The 25654-nt window shown below is 48.4% G+C and overlaps 2 protein-coding genes across 5 annotated transcripts; one reads left to right on the forward strand and one right to left on the reverse strand.

Moving 5' to 3' along the window:
• Nucleotides 1-38: 38 nt before the first annotated feature.
• On the forward strand, nt 39-24360 carry Enok (histone acetyltransferase enoki mushroom). Of its 4 annotated transcripts, none has more exons than XM_077412762.1 (6): nt 39-1088; nt 8616-9395; nt 13522-13988; nt 14158-15671; nt 17673-18025; nt 18102-24360. In XM_077412762.1, the coding sequence occupies exons 2-6, from the start codon at nt 8850-8852 to the stop codon at nt 22449-22451; spliced, it is 7230 nt and encodes a 2409-aa protein (XP_077268888.1). In that variant the 5' UTR covers nt 39-1088; nt 8616-8849; the 3' UTR covers nt 22452-24360. The 4 variants fall into 4 exon arrangements, with proteins under 4 accessions (XP_077268888.1, XP_077268887.1, XP_077268886.1 ...); XM_077412761.1 differs by lacking the exon at nt 39-1088 and adding an exon at nt 1121-1985; XM_077412760.1 differs by lacking the exon at nt 39-1088 and adding an exon at nt 1121-1979.
• Nucleotides 24191-25493, reverse strand: LOC143900872 (uncharacterized). The gene is made up of 3 exons (XM_077412610.1): nt 25429-25493; nt 24736-25095; nt 24191-24469 (listed from the first exon to the last, which is right to left on the reverse strand). The coding sequence occupies exons 1-3, from the start codon at nt 25491-25493 to the stop codon at nt 24460-24462; spliced, it is 435 nt and encodes a 144-aa protein (XP_077268736.1). The 3' UTR covers nt 24191-24459.
• Between the last annotated feature and the right edge of the window lie 161 nt (nt 25494-25654).

Genomic DNA, 25654 nt, shown 5'->3' on the forward strand with positions numbered 1-25654 from the left:
TAGAGGTAGATTATTGTTAGATTGACGTGGAAGATCTGTCGCTTTTCCGTGACGGTCTGTCTTATATAAGGCTATCGATTTCCTTTTAGTACGATAAATATCTCCACGCGTATTTTATACAAAAAGAGACCTTCCGAGACCGAAACCTACCACATGCGACGTGTAAATCGTTCATCTACTCATTCGTTCATTTGAATTTTCATGAAATTCAGTTTTTGGATTGTCCCTTTTTCTGCATTTTTAAAGAGAGAGAGAAAAGGCGGCATTTATTGAGTTTTCATTGTCAAAATACCGACAAATAACGTCAGCTTGCCACCTAAGTCGCCTCGGGCGCCGAACAAAAATGCAAAAGCCTCGGAAACAAAAAAAAATTCCCAACGTAGTTCTGTTCTTTTCAGCTGGACTTTTTGCACCGTTCATCTTTCATCTTTCTCTTCCCAAAGTGAAGAGAAAAAGAAAGAGCGAACCTATATCAGCTTGAAACGGGAAAGCGACGGGAAAGAAGCGCAGGGAGGAAGAAAGAAAAGGGTTTGCTCCGGAGCGCGAGAAGAAAAAGGGGGAACGACTCGTTTTAGCGAATACGTACGTCCCTGTCGCGCCTCGTTCTCTCAGCGGTTTCAGCCGCGTTGCGTGGCAGTGGCACTCGTCGAGAGAAACGGGCGGCCATAGTCGTGGCGGAATCGACGCTGGACGAGAACGAAACCCGGCGCGTGTTCGCCGTTGCCGCGCGGCATCGCCGTTGAGCAGCGCGCGCACACACACGCACGCAGACGATTCGTATTTCGCGCGCGTCGCACACATACACGCGGAGTGCGCGTACGTACGCGCGACACCTGTAAAACCGGTGACGTGTCTGTGTACAGTCGGGCGCGTTAACGGCGCATGTCAGCGTCAGCACTGTCAGCATTCGGACGCGACGGACGCTCGCTCGTCAGTCGTCGCTCCACAACCACAACCCCGGCCGGTCTTCCTCTTCCTCTCTGCGCGACGTTCGAGAAGCGTCTCTCACTTCTCTCACGCTTTTTCGCGCGCACGTTCGTCCTCCGAGGAGAACCAAGGAAGATTCTCGTGCGTCGCGAAACGTCCCCGTGAGTGCATTAATGTTATTAATGTGTTGCAAAGAGAGGAACAGTGCGGGTCCTTTCTTTTCCCATCACTCGTTTTCTCGCTCCACGTGGGCGCTTTTGCGCGACTGTCGACGGACGACGTCGCGACGTTCTTCTTTTGTGCACCGTTCGTAAGAATAACCATTAATCTTCTTTCCCACCTTCTCGTACCCCTTCCTTTCTCGTCGGATAGATATATTGCGTCACAGTGTTTGCCAGTCTAGCACGTGGTTTTGACTCTTAATTCGTTCGCGAGTGGAGTTGGAGTAGTTTGAGCTCGCGGGCTATTAACGCACCCGATCGTACGAGATATACGCGCGGCCGGGACATATGTACGCGTTAATCTAACACAATCGCCCCGCTGCGCGCATACGTGCAATCTCGTTTTCACGTGCGCGCGCGCGCGCGCGCACCATACGTCTCATCGTAAACTCGGGACTCGGGACCTCGGGACGCCATGTGATCGGGCCGCGAGAGAGAGAGAGAGAGAGAGCGCGTGGTGCGTGCGAGAGACGCGTCGGTGTGTGTCGGACGGAGACGCCGCGCCGGGATTGGCTGACGGGGCAACGCGCGTGCCGCTTTTACGGCGCGGCGGCGCGGCGTTCCCGTGTTTCGCGCTTCCGTCGTCGCTCGCCGGAGCGGAGCGCGCGGCGTGCGCAGTGCGCTCCCCACCGCGTGCGCGTAGCGTGTAACCCCCGCGCGACCGCCATCTTTGTTCAAGTGGGTAACCTTTGTTGATTTGTGTGAAATGTGACGCCGTTGTCGCGAGATAATTGGTGATCGTGATTACGTATCCAAGTGTTACGGTACACCCGGTGGACCCGCGCCCGCGTAGGTGCTCTATGGATTTATCGATGGGATCGCCGCGCACAGGTACAGGTAAACGTCGCGCCCGCCTGGATCGCCGCCGACGATCCCGACGACGATCTTACGTCGTCCGTGGAAAAACCACGCGCCGTCGTCGCCGTCGCCGCGCGACGCATACGGGGCCGGGAGCGGTGGCCGTCGGCGTGAGAAAGCGAGCGCGCGGGAGAAGAGAAGGAGGGAAAAACGAGTACGAGGTTTCCCGCGACGGACGAGCGTCGTCCGCGCGAGACATTCGACGTTTTTTTCCGACGGGAAACCGCGAGCCGCCGCGGGGAAACGGAGAGGCGATCGCGTGGCGACGGCGGCGGAGAAGAACGAGGAAAAACGCGCGCGCGGTCGGCCGACGGGGACCGCGCGGAAACGCCTGGGCCTGGACGGCGGCGGTGCTCGCGGTGCTTCCGGAACGGAACCCGAGAAGCGGCCCGTGCGCGACTCTCCGGCCCCCAAGATGGCTGCCCGTCGCACGGGCGCACCGACGTGCGCTCGTCCGTCCGTCCGCCCCGACGACGACGTCCGCTCGTCGGCCGACGGCGCGCGGAGCGTTCATCCGCGTCAACGTCCCGCGAGGATATTCCGTGACGTTTGCTCGCTCTCGCGCGCGCGTTTCTCGGCTCCCGTCGGGAGCGCCGTCGCGTCGCTCGGCGACGGCCGTCGTCGCCGACGGCCGTCGCTTTCGAGCGCGCGACGCGTTCGATTCGCCGCGGATTTACGCTTTACGCTGCCACGGCTCGCCGTGGCAGAACGGTTCTCCCGTGCGAGAACGTTCGCTCAAAATGGCTACCCGTCGGACGGCCAAGTGCCGTTTAACGCTCGGCGGCGGCGGCGGCGGCGGCGGTGGCGGTGGGCTCGCGGTGACCCGGCGCGATTCCCACAGGCTCGTTCCATCGCGTTCCCGCGATTTTCCGTCGCGCGCGCCAATTTGCGTGTCGCCGCGACCGACCGATCGATCGCTCGTCCGCCCGTCCGTCCGTCTACTTCGCACTCGTCCGTTTTTTTGTTCTTCCCGTCTCTCGCTCTCTTTCTCTCTCTCTCTCTCTCGCTTTAACTACATCTCTCTCTTTTTCTGCCTTTTTCGCCTCTCGTCGTCTCGATCGCACTCCGCCGGGGCGAAACGCACGCTTCTCGCGCGTGCACGCTTCGTCGAGCGACGGGCGACGGCCGGCAGCAGTTAGGGTCGTTCGACGACAAACCGCTCCTCGCCTCGGTAGCGACGGCAGCTGGCTCGCTCTCTCCCTCTTTCTCCTTTCTCTCTCTCTTTCTGTCTCTGTCTCCGCTCTTCTCCGCGTCCTCACCTTCGGCCGCCGTCGCTCGCTCGCTCGCTCGCTCGCTCGCTCACACACGCTCCACACGCTCGTTCGTTCGTTCGTTCGTTCGTTCTTTCGTTCGCTCATTCGTTTGTTTGTCGGGTGAGAGGGGCCCCGGTAAACACGCGCAGCCGGCGGCCTCTCCTCGCCCTCGGCCCCATCGTCTTAACCGGACGAACGACGGACAAACAGATGGACGTGTTCGTTCAGCCGGTATTTCATTTCGCCTAATAAGATATAGCTGCGCGCGAGCGGAGAAAGACGGCGGGAGAGGACTGAGGAGAGCGAAAAGCGCGTCCGCGGCCTCCTTCCTCCGTCGCTCTCCATATCTCTCTCTCTCTCTCTCTTTCTCTCTCTGTTCTGTCCTACGCAGTGATCGATCCTTAACTCGTCCACGGAGGATCCTACACGTCCCAGGAAGGTTTGGTAACTTCCGTTCGAAGCGCGAAACAGGTTTGGACGCGTCCTTTACGTCGCGTTCCCGTCGTGGATTATTTTCGCACGTTTCCCCGTCGAAATTGAAGACAGCACAGGTTTCCCCGCGAGTTCAGTTTCGCGGGATCTCTCTCGCGGCATTTATTTCGCGAGTCGCCTTGCTCCGAAAGTGTGTCATTATTCATCGTGGAAAATCTCTGTTTTCCCTCCCCCGTCGCTCGCTCGCGCGCGCGCTCAAAGAACCGCGCTCGTCAATGGAAACGTTAAAAGTCCGCATAGTAAAGATGCGAGTACTATGGGTATCATCTCTCATTGAAGCAGCGCGATAAAACCGCGGCGATAAACGCGCGGCGCGTTCCATTGACGTTTCCGCGCGCAACGCGGATCGTTTCTCCGCGTTCTTCTCTTTTTTTTTCGGTTTTGACCCGTGCACTCCGCGTTCGAAAGGTTTCCAATGTCTCGGCCGCGTTTCTCCTTTCCAGAGATTACGATTTGATCTTTTTGGAGACAATGCGGTACGTAACGATAGCTTCCACGGGCGAGATTAGAGCGCGATCTTAGCTTTGTCGCGAATGTCGCGAGAATCCGAGTTAACGACTCGCTATTTCATTTTTCCCGATAGCGGTTCTACATCTTAAAATAGACGAAACTGAGATAATGGGCGCGCGCGCTAGCGCTAATCTACGCCGGTGCAACGGGAGCCTTGGAGTGTGTCGCCGAATTGCGTCACGTCGCGTCACTCTTCCGGCGATAATAATATGAGCCGCGTAACTTCTTTTTCTCTCGTTAAGTATTGCCCGCGATAGAATTTTCCGCGACAGCCCGAGCGTCCAGTTAATTTATATTTTTTAATCTATATATGATTTATACAGGGGGTTTCGGAATACACGAATAACGAGTTTCATTGATCGTCACACTCCATGTTTTTTTTTTTGCGTGCTTGAGGAAAGCTCTCGATCTCACACATTTAACGCTTTAATACTTTACATTTACAACTGTGTTTTTCAAATGACTTTAATACGATCGAGGAAAATGTCGAATTTCCCACACGGAATATTTCATTCGCGTCTCGAGGCGATAGTTTCCAGAGCGTGCTACGCGTCTCGAGGTGGTCGTCCCCCGGTTGTTCAAGGATATAGGAAAATTCCTGCGGTACGTGGTGCATCACGCGCGACTCACTTCGTCGCTTCGAGAATGAAAGGATTGGTTGCCGGAAGTCGAGTGAAGTTTTGGCGGGAAACAGCGGGGACCCGTCCCTGGGGACCGTAGACGTCACTTTCGAGAATAGACCGCGCACGTGGTGAGAAGTACCCCGGTGGCCGAGGGTTTAGAACGAAGCCGGTCTCACTGGATGTTCCGCAGTGTCTTTTTCTCTCTCTCTCTCTTTCTCTCTCTCTCGCCTTCCTCGGCGGGTGTCGACGCTTAAACCGCCGGTATATTTATTATCACTGGCCTAGGTCAACTCGTATCGCGGCCACATCGGAGGCGCACAGCTGTCGCGTTTGATTCTCGCATAATTAAACCTTTTCCGTGCTCGCCCGAATGCGGTATCGGCGACGTTTTCTGTCGAGACTTTCACGTCCATTGACATTTAGTCGATATCTGATCTATTCGGACGTGTCCGTTTCGGGAATTTCCAGAGCGTCTGAATTATTATCGAGGCGTAAAAGTTGCTGCCTCTATTTCCAATATTTTCGCATCTCGGATGATGTTAATTCGATTCGCGAATCAAATAAATGTGAATCAATGTGTTATCTTTTACTTACAATTTTAAATTTTGTTTTATAATCGTAGCTCCTTACCTCTTCCACCTGTCTCTGAGCCATAATAGTTTTCTGTGGAATGTCAAATTTTTTTTAAACGACAAAAATATTTTAAATACGCTTAAATTATACACAAAAATACATTTTTATCGAAAAAAAAAATTCTCACTTACCTTTCACACAACACTGACGTAATCCTCCAATCATGCACTTTCGTGTCCCACCGAGATTTTGATTGTTCGCCGTTTCGAGAGTAAATGAGCTAGGACTTTGAAATTTCTACCTGATGTTTTCTACTATAACAACTTAGGGGTGGGGGGATTATCTGACGATCATTGGTTTTCCGGAACGAACGACTGTTAGAAACTCGTGGGACACGAAAGGGCATGGTTCTCGGCATGGTTGGAGGAAATAGGGTTAAGACGCAGTTATTTGTGGTTCCCGAAATTTGTCAAGGATACGAATCGATTTGTCTTTTTATTTACGACTTTAGAAGAACTACTTTAACACACACACACACACACACACGGAGTAGTTCGAGTAGTTGATCAGATTATATAAATTTATAAATTTGATTCACGGATTGAATAAATGTACCAATCTATTTGTTTTTTTGCTTTAAAAGAACTACTTTTGCGCGAGACAGTTGGATTAGATTAGTATAAATTTAATTACGTCTGTAACGATGTAAGCAGGAGAGCATCTTCCGTACGGTCAGAAGGAGATGTAATTCCAGATTGCGCGACTATTATCCAATTGCTAAGTGGGCAATGATCTTTTGACGCGATTTCCGTCAGCGATCGAAGCGTGCATACGCGATATGGATAATGCACGAAAACGGTGGGTGGTCTTTGTCTCCTCTCGAACAATGGATCTCTCTCGGCTCGACCTACGGCCGAACTCTCCTTACCCGAGAATTGCGCTTCGTGTATCCCGCGCGCATTAAATAAACGCCGTATACACGTGCTCGATCGGGAGCGTTTAGGCCACGCGGCCACCAAAGCCGGGCGCTCGTTGTTTCTCACGCTTAGGCCGCGACGGCAGAAACTCTCGAAGCTATAAGGAGAGTCAGTCGCGACCGTCCCTCTTTTTTTTCTTTTTCTCTTATTTTTTTTCCGAAAGTTCAGCGGTCAAATGACGATATAACGTTTCGAGAAAGTGTTGTGAGTAATATCTTCTTGGATCTGTGCAAAAGTTTGTTCTGAGAAAATCTTTTTTGGATCACAGAGCTTTTTGCTTTAAGATACTCACTTTGAAATGTTATAATACCCTCTTGATTTTCTGAAAGTTGATTTCAATCATGGAATTAGATTAAAAGTGAAAAACGAGACAAAATGATTGAGAGACAGGCATATTACTGGACATGTTTTTGCTCAATTTTTAGAAAAAGAGTTCTGAATTTTATAGAAAAAAAATTGCTACAAACGCTGTCGATAATAAATAAGAGCTTTACTTCTCACTTCTCGTTTTCCTAATTTTTTCTTGTTTATCATCTTTTCACCATCTTAGGGTTTATTCTTTCATGTCTCTTTAGCTTGACCACTTTTACTAATCTGACGTTAAATTAGAAATCATTTGAAACAAATGACGATCTCGCTCGGTATTTTTATTAAGGAGAGGTCCGCTTTAAGGCGGTCGAACGTGTGTGAAAAAGTGGCTTGCCAGGTCTGAGACACCTTGTACGCTTAGCGTCTTCGAAGTTTCTTGGCGGAACAGTTATCTCGGGGGTCAATCGACATATCTGCTCTATTCTTATCATATTTCGTTGTATCACGATCCCGCGGAGATTTCACCGCGCTCGTGTGCGTCTCGGCGTATACGCGCGACCGATTTTAATAAGGCTGTGAGCTGTTCGCGCGTTGCGCAATACCCGCTGTCAGGCACGGTGGTTTTAAATATTTGCTCCGTACCGCGCTGTGTGTGCGCGCGCTGCCGCGGCTTCTCACGCGCTCACGCACGCACGCACGCTTCGCGCGCGCAGGAGAAAGTTCATCGCTCAGGGGGGAAACCGGACAAGTCGTTTACGACCGGAGTCGAAAATCGCGTGACCCGATCGTAAGAATCGAACGCGCGGTGTTGTATAACGCGTTAGCGGGCGAACAAAGACGCGCGAAATAAATCTGGATACACCTAATAGGATTCTGAAAGCCGGTGTAATTCAGGCGAGTTCCGATGTCGCGGGCACGCCAGGAATCTTCGCGCGCTCGGTCCTGATAATGGAACGCGAGGAACGCGAGTCGAATTGAACGAGCGTGTAAAATTCATTTTGATATGTCGACTGATATCGACATTTTCTAAAACGTTTGCAAAAAGCATATATCATTTTAAGCGACGCGTATAGCTTGATAATAACGTAAAATGGAAAAAATTAAGAGTGTGCTATTTAATACAGTACCCATGAGGCTAGTCTTGTTTAATCATATTACGCAATATTTTGTCATTATATGCTTATGATAATGAAAATTCTACTGTAGCGATTAAATATACAAAACTCACTGAACGGACATATATTAAGGCGCAGAACTGTGATTAAAATAACAAACTTTCCTTAATGATGAAATTAATTTATAATTATTATACGTGATGTAGGATAGTGTTTTAATTAATCAATCAACATTGGTTCCATAGTCCTAGGTAAATCTTGGCTTCTTCTAAAGATGAATTTTTATGAACATTCGCAATATTTGTTTAACGTGAGATGTGGGTATCAGTCACATGCGCAATCCTCAACTTAATGGTGGCAGGGAGCCGCTTTACGCGGATTACGAATTTAAAATCCGTATATGGGATGAGGGATCGAACCCGTTAATTAAAAGTCCACCGCTCCCACGTGGCATCCCCCTTAAGCTATAGTGTTTGCTCGTATTTACGGTGTATCGAAAAGGAAATTTACTCTAGAATTACACCGCACGTAATTTATTCCTCTGGATAAGTATCTCGATAAACGGTGGCGAATAATTCGATCGATTTCTTGCACGAGATACATTGCCAGTTGCCGGACAGCTTTCGAGTTAGGGAATGTCGGATATGCCACGCGATGCGGCATATCGGAAAGATCGTTTAGCGCCGGCGGGGTCGAAACTCGGCAGACTTCCACGCACGACTTTTGCAACCCCGTTCAATCCGTGCTCTCGTTTCAGGGTCAGCGCAATAGCCCGCGGCGAGAACGTGAGAGGAGGCGGTGAGGGCTTAGCATCCAAGCCGGGAAAACTGAAGAGTCATAACAGAATGTAAACGTCCGTCGTTGACCGTGACGTCGCCTATCGGCAGGAGGTGGAGGAGGAAGGGGACAAGGAAGCACTGGCCGTGACTTCGCCGTCGTCGTCGTCGTCGTCGTCGCCGTCCGCGCCGTCCGCGCCGCCGACGGAGACGCGATGGACGAACCCGAGGCGCCCGAGACGTGGTCGGCCTGGTTTTTAGATGCGATCCGTAAGATCCGTAGCCAAAAGCAACGACCGAGCGTCGAACGGATATGTCACGCGATACGCCAGCATCACAATTTCCACGAGGAGGAGATTTCCGAGCACCTGGAGGTCGCCGTGAAGCGCGGCGATGTGCTCAAAATCTTCAACAAGGGCCAGTCTTCGTACAAGGATCCAGGGATTCTTCAATCCAAGAAGCTCAGGGTCTCCAAATCGACCGACATCAGCAAGGTCTTGGGCAAGGCTGTGCGCGAACTTGGCGAGCGCGAGGGTTCGAATCTGAGGAGCATCGAGAGGTACATTAGGCAGAGTCACCGTGTCGAGGAGGATACCGAGGGCGATCTTAGGATCGCCCTCAAGCTCTCTGCCAAGCGAGCGGTCGAGCGGGGCCTGGTGCTCCAGGACGGCAAACTCTTCCGGCAAACGGACAGGCCGCCGTTTTTCAAGAAGTTCAGCGATGCCGCTCATACGCCGCCCAGGGAACCGCCCGCGCCCAAGGTGAGTCATTTTGACCAGCGAGTAACGTCGCGCGTCGATGATGAGTCATTCTCTGGGACGTGCGTCTTGTGACCCGTCGAAATTACCGACGATGTCGACTTGATTGCAGCTTTATACTCCCATATATTTTACTTCTCTGATGATATGGTCCGTTAAAGGATAGAGAGAAATCTAATTTTATTAACACTGCGAGAAGAAAAGAAGTTTTGAATCGAAATTTATATGTATATTCAAATTAACGCATTATTGTTGCGTACACATACGCAACAATCTATAATCTTCTTATAAGAATTTCGACTTTTTTTTTTTTTGGTTGAACTATAAATGACTTAATTCAAGCAAGTTTTCTTCGTTTAACGTAATATAATCTCATTTTAAATTGATTCCACGTTGAAAGATATTTTCAAATCAAGAATATTCTTTTTTTTTGTGTGTAGATAATCTCAACTTGATTGATTCTTCTCTATTTAATAAGACTGACTGAAACACTATTCCAACTATTGACTAACTAGCTATTACGACTAGAACTATTACTACTAGAACTTTTGGAGCTATTATAGGATTAAAGCTAGATAAAAGAGTTAATTTAATTCTACTTGACATTAGCGATACCAGAAGGAAGCAATGATTTTCATTTCATTAATTTAAGCTTCTAGCGTTGTATCGTGGTTTTTATCTTCGCTGTCATCTCTTGGAGCAACAGTTGCGCATTTTTTACGACTTTAAGCTCGTACTTGAGTAAATTCGCGTACTTGAGTAAATTTAGCTTTCTCGATATCGCGTTGCAATCGCCCCGAATGGCATTGTCGCTATGAAATAATCAGAATGAAACAGTAATTCGTCATGGAATAAATCGCTGCGGATTCGGACGCGTGTGTTCACCATTGAATTCTCTGGCGGTTCCGCGTTGAGGATTCGCGTTTCGCGCTCCAGTGGTAGTTCCTAAAAATCTCTGATGTCCATTTCTTTTTATCTTTTTCTAAGTTTTAAGAATTAGAAAAAGATAAAAGGGGTAAGTTAAACCGAGATTAAAGTTAATCTACCGTGGTATAAATAGACATAAGTCTAATACGCTTCGCAGACCAGTCAGACCAGATTGTTCTCGCGAAAACGCAAAATTTCTCTCAAACAATTGGAGCAAACCGCTTAGACCGTTGAAGTTGCGAGACGCGTATAGGGACGGCTTCGGCGTACCCGTCGAATCTAATCGCGGATCTCTTCCCATCGAGTCGCTCGCGTTACGCGCCGCTCGGTTCGCGCGCGCAAACCGGAGGAACGCTCGAAGCCGGAAAAGTATTGCGCCGGGTCACGCCGTAGTGCCCACGTTCCGGCGATGTTGGGAATGTCGGTTGGCGACCGCTGGAGTGGGACGACGACGACGACGGCGGGGCCGACGGGGGGGGGGGTCGGTGGACGGCTGGAGAACGGACGGGAAGGCGAGGGAGGAACGAAAGGTCGAGATCGCGCGCCGCGCCGGGACGATGGGCTATCTCGGGCGACTTCCGGTGGGTTCGTTTTGTATAACTTCTCTCTTATTGATCCTCCGTCCGCGGAATCGCGCTCCCTTTCTTTCTCCCACCGCGTTATGAGCGCGAAAAATTGCGGCGCGCCGACGCGGGTCCTCGCCGATACCGTCCCCGTCGCGCATCAGGTGGGTTACTCCCCCGCGTTCACGCGAGCGCGCAGGGGGGCCGATGACGGGTGCCGTACGTCGCTCGGCGTCCATTTCCCGCGCTTTTTTTTCCCTTTCTTTTCCCCGGCTGCCTCGTCGTTACGCCGCAAATCGCCGGTCGGCCGCGGGAGCGATCGATCGCCGACCGCGCGCTGTTTTGCGAGAACGACCATTTTGAAAATTACACAACGGGCGAGACCAGCCGCCCCGCGGTCGATCGCGACGCTCGTCGGCGACGTCACCCCCTTGTTGGTCCGCGCGGGGACGCATAAGTCCGAGTCGTCCGTGTCCGAGCTGAATGCCTTCCACGCAGAGAGTCGTTGATCCTCGAGAGCGATCCAGCGAGATGGAATTTCATTTGCCTTAGACTCCGCTAGAATGCAAATTGCCCGTATTAGTCACTGAGGAAATATTTCGAAATGTTTTTCTGTCGGGGAGCAACCCTCTTGAAAGACCGAGAGATTCGAGCTGAATTTTAATTAATTTTTTCACATGTCACAAATGCCGATTGACGGACTACCTAGACAGCACCATGTCCAAAATCGGACACAGACATCTTTAAGACGTCTTATAATACGATGTCCAACGAACGTCTTAATGACGTTTTAAAGATGTCTTAAAGATGTCTAAAAGTGTCCGATTTTGGACATGGTGCTGTCTGGGAATTATTTCAAAATTATTTTTTAATTCGCAATTTATCAGACAGACATTCAGTAAGTCACACGAGAGTCTCAATGCCCCGACAGTACGCATGTCCAAAATCGGGACATAAGACGTCTTAACGACATCATTGAAACGTTTTATGTTCCAATTTTGGATATGCGTGCTGTCTGGGTATCGAAACTCTAGTGTGACTTATTGAATGTCTATCTGATAAGTTGCGGATTAAAAAAATTTTTTGGAACGATTCCTAGAGAGCACCTGTCCAAAGACGTCATTAAGACGTCTTAAAGATGTCTTATGTCCCGATTTTTTATATGCGTGCTGTCTAAGTTTTTAGAACAGTTCGAGATCTTATTGGAGGTATGCGAGCGGCGCGATTTCGGATACCGTCATCAGTCCTTGTTTCGCGATTAATTGTAAGCTAATTTGGGCGGCCAGCGTGTCGATGTTTGTAACGCCCGACAGCACAATATCGCCCTGGGTTGCGATGACCCGGAGCGTGTTTCGCGCGACTTCGACGGGGAATGAAATTAACGGGGGCGACGTTCGCGCGTGAAGCATTTGCGGATGCACGCGTAAAAGCGCGCCGATACAGCGAGTCGTCCAATCGCGCAACAGGTCGCAGCGGTCTGGTGCGAGAAACGAAGGCTGCCCGCACCGCATACACTTTCTCTCTAATTCACCGTTCTTCTGGACTGAAGGGAACAACAACCCCGTGCGTGTATTTGCATTAGATCGCTGCTTCTTTTTACACGATGTTTCAACAATTTAACGTTTTAAAAAATGTGCAAAAATTATCTAAAAGAGCCGATTTGTAGAGAAATGGAAAGCTTTCTTTTGCCCTTTGCGAAGAATCGAACAGGGCTTGCTTATATAGCTGTTCAATATTTCTTGAAACTCATTTATATTTTATATATAAATAATATTAAGTCATTAAATATAATTAAATATAATTTTAATGTTTAATTTATATATAAATTAAAATTATGAATAATTTTAATTAATTATATAAGCTTAAAAATGTTACACAATGCTAATAGTTTATAACGCGTTTCCGTGAATGCAGAGAATATTTGTGAAAGAGCATTTCTTCGAAATTATCGCTACCGTCGCTGCACCGTTGATGCAACGCGCTCTTAATAAGATGCACCCCTCCGATGCATACGAGTACCGCCGTGTCTAGCCAGTATTTCTGCGTTACCGCTACCGAAATGAATAATTATATGTTCCACACCGGGACTCACTCGTCTTTTGTATATGTGGTACGTAATAATAGATGGTATCGAACCGGCCGATATGTGGCGGCTGATATACACTGACGCGTGAAGGCATGGCATCGAAAGTTTCACTGTTTAAATTATTTTGCGTTTTATAGGATTTTCCTCTTCCAGATGAGAGAAACTCTCAACAATGATTGACGCTATCTCACGAGCATGTATACTTAACTCAGGATATACACACTTATTTTTCGTATACGTAGATACCCCACTGAGGTTGGAAGGACCTCACTACTTTTTTTATTATAACTCTTGAGAAAATCACCGTATTTTGACTTCCTTTTTTTTTCGATTGTAAATAAACTGAAAAATACATACAATTATTCAGAATTAATCTAAAATTATAGTAAGTCTCGGAGACCCTAGTATATAAACTAAGAATAAAGCTGAAAATATAAATCCTATAAATTCTATTAATGTATACTTACGCGCTATATTACAATTACTTACTTAAATACTTTCATTTGGATATTTTTACTCCATTGATTTATCGACTTCTATCCGTTTTCCGCAGTTGCCGGCTCCATTGCCGATATGCAGAGAGTGCCTCGGTGCCACGATGGCCGGCAACAACAACAACAGCAAGCGGAACGCCAACGAGAAGCTAAGCAGGTGCAGCGTCTGCGGTGCGGCCCTGCACAATTCCTGTGCGCCACCGGAGCTCTCGGTACTTGTCGATCGAGGAATAACCTGGTCCTGCGACGACTGTTCGCCAACCTGCGCCGGCTGCCAGCTGGAGCGGGAGTCGCAGAATTATCTTGTCAAGTGCGCCGGCTGCGTGAAATGTTTCCATCCCGCCTGCCTCGATCCCGCCCTCGACAAGAAGAACAAGGCGCCCTGGAAGTGTCGACACTGCCAAACGGCGCACACGCCGGTGAGCAAGGACGACGGTAAGCGGGGCAAGGCGCAGGATGCAAATTCGACCGAGGACACGCCGACGAGCGCGAGAAAGAGGTTCAGCAAGTTACGTGAGAATCGAAAGTAAGTGTTGCTTGCATATTCAATTAACAAAATCTCTCTTTCACTCGTTGTGTTTGCCCCTATGATAATAATTTTGACTTTAAAATAAAAATTGAGATAAAAAAATATGTAATAAAACGATTTTATGTCAGGACTAATGTACACGTTGTTGGTGATTTTTTTTTTGCAGATCGATGGTATCCAGAAAAAGCTTGGCGAACGCGAATCCGGGCAAGAAGGGCAGCGCGGGAGTGGCTCAGGTGGACAGCTGCACGGACGGTAATGCGGGTGTTGTCTCCCCTCGTCAACCACCTTTGATTTCCTCTCCTTTACCACAACCCCCCACCCCACTCGCAGGCCAGGGTAGGCTGCTCGAGGAAAAGAACGACAGGATCTCCAAGGAGAAGCAAAAGTTCTTTAGATTGAGCGCGTTTAACGCTGAGCACAGTAAACTAAAGCGGGTGGGGGGCGGTGATAAATCTAGACTCTTGCGGAACGTTAACGTTAGGTCGACCCGGGGCGGTACCGCGAACCCGAAAAAGGTCGGAACGCCGCGAGTATCTAGCAGCAGTAGCAGCAGCAGCGAGGCTGGTAATAGCAGCGAGAGCTCGGAAGGCAGCGATAGTAGTGATGAGGATGACGATGAAGACGACGAAGACGACGAGGAGGGCAATAGCTCGAGCGAGAGCAGCGATTCCTCCTTGTCGGACGAAGTCCAGGATGGGAGAATCGAGTCTCCTAAGGCGAAGGCGCCATTCGCTTGTGACCTCAACGAGGACAAGCCGTGGGGTTTCGCCGCCGCCGCCGCCAAACTGAACGTAGAGTCGCCTTTCTTCAGCAATACCAATACTTTTGGCGCGCCATTACCCAAACTCAACGTGGGTGATACGCCGACATTTGGCTTACATATACAACAGCCAGCTACTGTTAATTTGTCAGATAACAAAAAGAAAGATAAATCCGAGCGCAATACCGCACAGGTTCCGAGCGCGGATAAGGATAACAAGGTCAAGCCTGGAAGCGGCCAATTGAGAGGTCTATTCGACGGCTTGAGTCACTTTTTTTCAGCACCCGCAAATAGCAGGGCGAGATCGGCCGGTATACCGGCGCCGAATTACGCGCCAGACCGGAGGAAAAGGCCTAACACGGAGGATACTGCTAAAACGAATAAAATTCCGAGAGGAAGAGAGGCACAGAGAAACAAACCGGACGACTCATCTGGCACGAATAAACTCAAAGATCGTAAAAAGACTGAAGCTACCACTGAGATATCGAGATTACCGAAGCCCGGTATCTTTGTACCTTCCGACGAGAATGTATTAAGTTCGATTAACGAGAAATTACCGAGGATGACGCCCTCGGGTCTGGTAAAAACTGCGGTGAACAGTAAAAGACACGAGCATGAGAGGAGAAAACTGATGCATGACAACACGTCGCTCGTGAAGTGCGCCGCGGATCCAGCCTCACCGTCGAGACACGAGCAGCAGCAGCAGCAGCAGCAGCATTCACGAAAGAAGCAAACAGCTTCGGATATGAGTACGCAGATACGCCACCCTGCACCCGCCGTTGCGAAATCCTCAGGCCTCGGTTCCGATCCTGTCAAATCAAGTCCTAATCCAAAGTCCAATCCACGAGCCTGTACTAGCGCCACCACCACCAACACCACCACGACACCCCGCGCGACACCCTGCTCCACCAGGAAGGGTAAGAGTCTACCCCACCCGTTCACAAGTTCCTAACCTCGATGATGCACCCTAAAAAAAAGTCGCAATGAAGACTTCCTTCTAATCTAATCCTCGCTCACGACCACGTGGATGTGTTGGCGGTGTGGTGTGGTATGATGTGTGGTACACGTGCGTCTGATGTCCGATAATTTTTTTTAAGATGACGTGATTGTTCCGATGATATTGTAGAAAAGTTACAAAAATTGTCTAGCTTGGAGACATCCAACTGGAAAAATGTTTTGTATATAAAAAAATAATTACAACTTGTGGTATGGCTGATTTTAAGAAGAGATTGCGAACAATCAGGTTTCTTGATAGGACGTTTATCTGCTACATGGTGTAAAACCAGTGATGACTTGTAGATATGTTTATTGCAGAAGAGATAGGGAGATATAATAATTGGAAGATACATCTCTATTAGAACAATTTAAAGAATTTATTTTCATTTGTTTTACACTGTGGACACTATTGCATGTTGTTAATCATATTATTACTTGGCTCTGGCATTTTTTTTCCTTTGTCCATGCATAATATTTGGAGATGGCTGTCAAAATCAAGAAATACTAAAACAATTTTGAAGAATACGTCCTTATGTAGAGGTCTTCATCCTGTATTTGTTACTTTAGATTTAGTTATTTCTCATTTTTCAGGATACTTGTACAGGATACACCATAGTCGCATCTGCCAATGTATCATATCATGTACATATAACATTCGCACTTTTATAGAGAAACTTTGGTCTCTCATTGTACATTTGGACTATTCTTTATTTTGACCAATTGACCGATTTATATTATGGTTTACATGGTTTTCGTACATTAATCGCGCAAAACGAGTTCTCTGATTGAATTTTGACAAGTCAACTTACAGATTACAAAGTTCTATTTTCCAAAAAAGAAAAAGATACGAGTGGTCAATTTTGGTTGTACATTTCATGCAAAATGGAATTCGTTTTGCATACTGTGCGACGCTTAATCGAACACTTCGGATTGATTCTCTGTTCTTCCTCTCCTTGTACAAAAAGACCGAAATACAATTTCCAGGCACTGAAGAAACACGGCACTGGGTGGCACTTATCTCACTCAGCCGCCTCCTTATACCATTCACATCGGAGCCTACCTGCTGCTGCTGACACTTAGCAGGCACTGTTAACACCGCCCCCTTACCCCTTCACGAAAAAAAGAGAAAAAGAACAAAAAAAGTTCCTGCCGACGAAGAGCCAACTTTGATACTCTGCCAACACATCCCACTAATCTAACCCACAGCTTTGCTTTGGAAACTACTCACATTATTAACGGCAACTGTATTATTATTCGCATTTTTTTGTCATATTGCGTTAGATTGCTATTGTCACCATGCTAATGCCGTTCGATTAATTTTGCTTAATTTTTATCTGTTGACTAACTGTTGATTTCTCCAACAGGACGTGACTAATACCCCGTTATTTTGACACCTAGTTTACCCAAATCATTAGTATTCGAATTATGTATAATAAACCTTAGTAAAATCGCTTTTCGTACAAACATTTAGAGAACATTGTCATAGTAACTTTAATTTTTATCTTGTAACGTGCGGCATTAATGCGCACTTCAAACTTACTTAGGAATGTAAGTTAGGAAAGTATTTTAAAATTTATAATTTTTAAACTATGCACAAATATATGATATATTTAACGTTTAACTATCATGTCAAATTGTTCATGACATTTCTTACTTACGACTTTGTTCGTCGGATTTCTTTTACATGGAACACATAGTTTTTCTTATGTTTTCTCATACAACCAACTGTTGCAGTAGGTAGCAGTATCTCGTATACATACGTAAAGCAATTGCATTAATGACTTAAACATTGACTAATTATAAAACTGATTGATAACAACAGAGAAAAAAATAGAAAACAAATTGTTGAATGATAATATTGAAATGTATAGTCGGTGGAGGAATTCGGTTAACACTCGTAATCATTTTTCTTGTTTTTACAGATGAACTAATCGTGCCGCAGACCTTACCGCCAGGAGTCACGCAGAAGGATGTGGATCTCATCCAGGAAGCTCGTGAGAGAGCTCGGCTGACGGTTAGCAACGACAAGAATGAACAATCGTCCGACAATGCGCGGAACCCCGCTGCGATAGTATTCGGTCGATACGAGGTGGAGACATGGTATTCTAGCCCGTTCCCTCAGGAATACGCACGATTACCGAAATTGTTCTTCTGCGAGTTTTGTCTCAAGTATACGAAAAGCCGGGCAGTATTGGACAGGCATATGGACAAGTGTCAGTGGAGACATCCACCTGCCACCGAGATCTATAGGTGCGATGGATTGTCCGTGTTTGAGGTACGTATCATAATAGGTATTATCGCTTCTTCCGTCTGATTAGAAAGAAACTAATGGGAACGTTTTGATATTCCAGATCGATGGTAACGTAAACAAAATATACTGTCAAAATCTGTGTTTACTGGCAAAGTTATTTTTGGATCACAAGACTCTCTATTACGATGTAGAGCCGTTTCTCTTTTATGCTATGACCAAAAACGACAAGTACGGCTGTCATTTGGTCGGTTACTTCAGCAAGGAGAAACACTGTCCGGCCCAGAGGTACAACGTGTCCTGCATTATGACCCTGCCGCAATATCAACGACAAGGTTTTGGCAGGTTTCTCATAGAATTCAGTTACCTGTTATCCAAGGTCGAAGGCATCCCGGGAACGCCAGAAAAACCGCTTTCAGATCTTGGTCGAGTGTCGTATCATTCCTTTTGGAAGAGCGTAGTGCTCGAATATCTGGACGCGCATCGAAGCGATACTAATGTCAAGCTGAGCGACATCACGAAGGAGACTGGCGTGTCAGCGCACGATATTGCAACAGCAATGCAATTGCTCGGATTTATAAGGTCGGTTCATCTGCCGGGAGATGCGAACACTAATAAAGTGGCTGTGGTAGTTGATTGGAGCAAGGTAGATGTTCACATGGCGAAAGTACGAAAGAGTTTCCGCATCAAGTTGGATCCCGACTGTCTCAGATGGATACCGTTGCTCACGCAAATCCCTAATCCGTATCAGAATCCAGAGGAGAGCGGTGACGCTAGCTCGGAAATGTCTCCTACGATAGAGCCTAAGCCCGTGCCAGCCGTTGTCGAGAAAATACAAAGAGTGAAGATAAAGAAGAAGCCACGCGGTAGGAGAGTAAGTCAAAGGAAATCGACGCCTTCGAAACCGACGTCTTTGAAATCGACACCATTGAAACCGAAGACTTTGCAGAAGACTGCAGCGTCTCACAAGGACGCGTCCAAAGAAGAGAAGGATGTTAAAGATACGAAGGAAATTAAAGCGGCGAAAGAGTTGAGAGAACCGAAAGAATCCGTAAGAGAAAGCCGTAGTTCCGAGAGGACAGAGAATCGGAAAGATTCTCGCGCGGAAACAGAAGCTAAGAGTGTAACGTCTACACCGAGAAACGCGCGTGCCCTGAACTCGGCAAAGAACGTAACTCCGACGAATACGCCGAAGTCAGTGCAAATGACGATGTCGAGGAGAAGGATCAGACCACCTAAAACGCTTGTGTCCGAATCAGTCATTACGCCTTTGCGAAAACGAAAACATTCCGAGAAGCTTGAAGTCGAGGAAGAGAAAATAGAAGTCAGCAGTAGGAAGAGGACGCGAGAATCTCTAAGAGAAAAGGAAAAGGAGAGAGAGCGAGAAACTGAACGGGAGCGCGAGAAGGAGAAGGAGAAAATAAGAGAGAGGGATAGTAAAGCGAAAGAAAGGGAATCTCTGAAGGAAACATCGATGGACACTAGAAAAACACCCCCCAAATTAGATTCCGCGTCGAGTCCGCCTAAACCGGCAAAGAAACAATGCAAAGTGGACGATCTTTTGTTGAAAGTTACCAGCAGACAAACAAAGTTGCAGGCGAAGGAGAAGAAAGCTCTGGAGGAGACGACGCAGTGTAATGGTAAAGAGGAAGTGCGAGATGTTAAGAACTCGCCACTGTCCAGGCGGGGGAGAGGCAAAACGACGGCGGAGGCTCTGAAGATGCCGCAACTTACGCCGGAATCTCCCAGCACGAAGAATAGAGCCGAAAGTCCTGTGATACCGCCTCCTTCGTTGTCTCCACCACCCGAGTCGATGAAGAACTCTCCCGTTCGAAACAAGCAATCGTCGGTGTCGGAGTCACCGTCCGCGAAGCACTCCAGTAACATTGACAACAAGAGCGAGACCACGGAAGATAGTGGTTTACCCGTTCCCACGGAAACGGAAGTGGTATCCGCGAGTTCCGGCGAATATGAGGGCGGCGATGAGGATGAAGGAGAAGAGGAAGAAATAGCCGCACCGACGCCTAAACTCGTGACGCAATCGGCCTCGCCCAGCACGGAGAATCCCGTGACAGAATTGTTTGAGGACGAGAAAGCGGATAACAAGGTTCCGGAGAAAGACAACGACGAGAGCTCGTTGCAGAAGACGGAAGTAGCGGATCTATCACTAGCGGCCGGCGACGATCAGACTGAAACTTTAAACGAATGTGATAAGGACTCCGAGACTGAGAAGCGTCCAGTTTGCAGTCCGGAGGCATCGAAATCAGTACCTGAACCAGTTGCTTCACCAAAAGAGGAGGAAGTCGAGAAGTCGGAGAGCAGCGTCAAGCCGAAAAAGGACGACCGTGATAGCTCTCCCAAAGAGGAGCTCGTTCCCGAAACGCCGAAGGATACCAAAATTGATTTGTCGCGACCAAAAACGGAACCTTTACTCGTGGAGAAAAAGGACACGTGCGCTCTCGTCAACGCGGCGGTGACGTCGGAAGCTGAGCCCCTCACGCCGCAGGAAAAACCGTTGCCCGCTGTGGAGCATCAGGATACGACCTTGCAGTTACAGAATCAAACGGAAGAACTGAAGCAGCATTCGCCGGAGAGTGGCAAGACTACGCCGCATCTGGAGAATCCGGGTTCGGTGAAGAGAACACCGCCGTCGCAACCGGATCTGCCGTCCATGGGAGTCTACACGCCGGACTCGACGACTAACTCGGTGCACTCGCTGCACTACAGCCAGTGCGACCTAGATGTGAGTCAGTTGGGTCTGGAGTCGCCCACTTCCATCGCCAGCGATCTCGCGTCGCAAAACAGCGTGGAGAGACCGCCCAGTGCTTTACCGTCTATCCCACCGTCTGTAAGCGTGCCGATCTCGGTTCCCATGCAGATTGCGACGCCGGTTACGTCGTCGGTGCCGGTGAATATGCCGCAGCAGGTACAGTACGCCGACTGCTCGATGCATACTCCGCCGGCCCATCACCCGAGCATTCACTCGATGCATCAGCCACACACCCCGCAATCTCTCCAGCAGCCGCGTACTCCGCAGAGCATCCCGACCCAGAGTCCGCAGCCACTTCCGCAGAGTCATACGCCGCAACCAATGCCGCAGTCGCACACGCCGCAGAGTATACCTACGCAGAGTCCGCAACCGTTGCCTCAAAGTCATACGCCGCAGCCGTTGCCCCAGTCGCACACGCCGCAACCGATGCAGCTGTCGCTGGCGCAGCAGGCGCAGAGTCAAAGTATGGCGCACAGTCAGTCTCAGCAAACCCAGTCGCAACAGCAACCTGCGCATCAGCAGCAGCCCCAGCCTCAACAGCAACCGCAGCAAACTCAACAATCTCAATCGCACAGCAAGCGCGGTTCACAGACCACACATAGGTCCAGGTCGACGCAACAGAGTAGCAGGTCGCATCGGGCCACTCCACCGACGTCCCACTCCACCCAGACCTCTCAGCACAGTGTCGCGACCAGTCACAGCAGTACCGTGGCGCACACGGCGCACGTGGCGGTGCCCCCGCAGTATCAGCAGTCGCCGTCGATGAGCGTGCCTCCGGCAGTGCCGCATCCGCACTCGCACACGCCGCACGCCGCGCACTCGCACAACATGGCCGTGATCTCGCAGGGCAATTACATGGCAGTGGCGGCGGGTTCGCAAGGCTTCCCCACACAGAATACCTACGTGATCCAGCATCGCAGCGGTCGTTCTGGCGCGCCGACGCCTTGCACCACCGCCACGAATTTCTACATACAAACGAGCGCGATGCCGCCGCACTCGCATACCCCGGCGCCGACTCCGCTGTCCGTTTCCGGCGGTAGTCATCAGACCACCAATTCGTGCAGTCTGGCGAAATTACAGCAGCTCACCAATGGTTTGGAGATGATACCGCCGACGCCGCCGCCAGCGATGAACCTCACGCCGCCGCCACCCATCCCACACACCATGACGCCCCCGCAGTCGTCGCGGCAGCTGCCGACGCCACCTCAGGTTGGACCCTTGGGCTACACGAAGAACTATTACAACGTTAATACCGTGCCGCCTGGCACGCCCGGACCGCCCGGCCGGTCCACCTCGCGCTCATCCGCGAACAACATGCCGTCGCTCACGCAGCCGTATCCCAACGAGAGCCTCTATCGGCAGACCCTCGATCCGGGCGGTGCCTGCCCGCAGATGCAGAGCGCCGCGAGCCGCGTCAGCCCGAATGTCGCTCTCAACACGAATCTCATGGCCGCTCAGTACGGTTACCGGGTAGCACAACCGGCGACCGGTTACATGAATCAAGCAGCGCAGCTCGGCGGCTTCATGAACCAGGCGAGTCAGCTGCCGGTCGGCGTGGTCAACGTCCCGGCGCCGTATCCGCAGGATCCGCACCAGCAGAACCCGGCGGCCGTCTACACGTACCACGGTTACATCAACGGCGGTCTCATGCAGCCTCTCAACAGCTCGATGAGGCCGCGCTAGCTGCGATCATCGCCTATCCCGAATGGATCAATCTCTCTCAACGTTCGGACGGACGAACGAACTTTTTCGCGCGACAAGTTAATGCTCTCTTCGATACGATCATCGACGGCGGCCCATCTTCGATTTCCCGCTACGTGACCGACTGCTCGCCGTTTTCATCAGCTCTGTCCACGAGCCAGACTTGCTCGAGTCTTCTCGTCACCCTGATTTATTTGCCTCAGCAATCCTCTTTTTCCGATCCAGGTACTCCACGCAGCTTCTGATGATGATGGTGCTCGCTGTGATTGGCGAACACCGACGGTCGATAGCCGTAATGAACAGTGCGGCGAATCGCGAGAGAACTGAGTGACGCACTTGTAACAGAAGCAGAATCCATGTTCGGCAAATCCGTTCGTCAAACATAGTGTATTTTAATTCTTTACCCAGCAAAATATATTCGCGAATCACTAGTGTATCAGCGTGTGTCTTATATACGCCGGTACGTCCGAAATTCGCTACGCGAATATATAATGCGCATTACTGTTTTAACTGCACATTCAATTTTAGAAAAAAAAAAAAAAACAGGAAGAGGAAGATTAAGGGAGGATAATTGATACGATCCTCTTCACTTACGCCCGTTTAACTGCGGGATGTTTCTCCTCTGTGCTCGAGGAAGGCTCGTATCAAACTGATTCTTAACTTGTCGACAAAGATTGCACACAAGGTACAATTTAATCATAGTTATCGATCGGTGATTCTTCGAAGGCACGAGTTCGTATACTTGTGCATTTAAATTAGAAGGAAAAAAGGGGAAGGGAGACGAGACGTTATCTTGGGCGGATTAATTTCCGTCGGCTAAGGTACCGCGCTGCCCTTCACCTCTAATTCGAAAGAAAAAAAGAAAAGTAAGGGATGGAAGAAATAAAAGAAAAGAAAATGCGGACACCTATTTTTAGTAGGGCATTCCTTCGCGAAACCGCAGCAGTGTTACGTTTTATGTATTTATATATATAAATATATATAAATATATTTACGAATAATATTCTGTTTGATATTATCAATTGTTGAGCATTGTTGTTTAAGTTGGCACACTTGTACTTTACTGTATCATAAAGGAAAAAAAAGGTATCTGCGTAACTGCTATGATAATCCTAATTGTATTATTACGGAAGTCGATTAATTGTCGCCGACATCGTCTCACCAGTGTAAAATCGTCAATCTCGATCGTCAACGCCATCGTTTACATAATTTTTATGAATTGTTATTATTATTATTATCACCATTAATAATCATTACTATTGTGACAGATGTGAAACACACACGCACACAAAACATAACATACATATATACAGAAACTCACACAGGAAACGTAATCATGCGTTATATTTTAATTGTCACATGTACGATGTCACGCCTTCGTTCGAGCATTCATTATTATATGTTTTTATTATCTAATATCGCGAGAGGGTAGCTCTAGTTTCGAAATGAATAACGGAGCGCGCAATCAGGCTCTTCCACGAAGCGTCGCGAGACTCGTGCCGAAATTATTTTTTGTATCGAAATCGCGAGAGAAAGCGCGCGCGTACGTCGATTTCTCTTCGCGAAGCGAAGGAAAGAGGAACATCGGTAACATGAGCGCGTTACCCTGAACACATTGTCCCGAAACCGCGTAATTTCCCTCCCTCGTTGTGGGCGACGCTTCGCGGAACGGTCGTGACGACAAAAAAAAATAATATATTTATGGTACGAAACGTTACACGAGTTTAATTTTTTCAGACGAGAGAACGCAAAGAAAACGAAAGAAAAACGGCGAATCGCCTAGCTTAGAGTAATTGAATAAGATAATTAATAATGTATAAAAATACATCAATATTTATTGTACATAGATCTAAAAAAAGACTACTAACAAATAAAAAAGAAATCAAAAATACGTGATCGTGTCTTTGTTCGTTTCCAGGTGCTATGTATGTACGACGTACGCGTAGTGTGCAGAATCATCCTGCGCGAACTCGATCCTCTACAAGCTTTGTTACTTCATCCTGAATATAGGAAGTGCGATCAGATCTCTAGCTTGTATTTGAAAGATTCTGAGCAAAAGTGAAATAAGTCCATAATTTCTGTATGATACCTTGGCAAATGTACATTCTCTCGTGAATTTTACGAGTCACATTCTCATAGTTTATTATTAAATTAGACATAAAATTATGGCTTCTAGACTCGGTTCACTTTTATCTTGAACGATTCACTCGGTTGGGAGTTGATAGTGATTTACGCGCCGTCCTTTCATTTCTTTTTCGTGAATTACCTCGAGTGCGTGGACGAACGTTTTCTCTTCCGTTTCCTTTCCTGGCGCCGTTTCTTTTCCTCGTTGGCGAGATCCACGTATTTCTTTCTCTGCTCGGGAGTCATGCGGGACCACAGTTTGCCCGCGGCTCGCGCTATCACGGTGACATGCTCGTTCGGCTTCTTGCTGCGAAGTCGCAGGAAGAAAATGATGAAGGGATTCGTCGCTCGAGGCCGGACATTATGCCTATTCTGCGAACTTTGGCCGGCGGCTTTTCCGCTTTCGTTCGTGGGTTGTCTGCCTTTTCCGGTATCTGCGCTACGTGAAGGGCGAAACTGCAAAGTACGCTTTTGCGCTGCGCTCTGTGTTGATCTCGTCGAAAAGTTTCAACATTCTGTATTGTGACATCAGAAGCGAACAATTCTTGCGCTTTTACGTTTGCGTAAATAATTTATTAGTTGGAGAGAAATCATTAAATCTATTAAAATTGTGTACATAAACTTTTCTTTTATGGATATATCATCAAAATCATGCGCAACTTTTCATCGTTTCTGACGTCAAAATTCAAAATGCATGATGTAAATTAGCATGATGCAACTTGAGCAAGCCTATACGTCGGGTGCCAAGGATGAATCAAGAATCCGTAAATATCAGAAACGTGGAGTCGTACGGGACTAGATACCGCTTCGCGTCATAAAGTAGAAATTATCTTACTTGCAGTGACCCTCCTTCCGGTCTTTCTGTACCTTCGGCGGTTGCGCGGAATTGGCGTTCCCCATTTTCGCCTCACCTTACGGAAGTGTCAGCGATTGTCCCGACAATTTAACTTGACAATTTATTATTTATCATTCACACCGGTCTCGGTCCGGTGATTTTGCCCGGGGACAGTTGTCACGTTGACATTTGTATCGCGAAAGACCGTCCACTGTTTTTTCAAAAG

This window comes from Temnothorax americanus, unplaced genomic scaffold (assembly GCF_048541705.1).
Source record: "Temnothorax americanus isolate GAGA-0224 unplaced genomic scaffold, ASM4854170v1 Scaffold31, whole genome shotgun sequence".
NCBI lineage: Eukaryota > Metazoa > Arthropoda > Insecta > Hymenoptera > Formicidae > Temnothorax > Temnothorax americanus.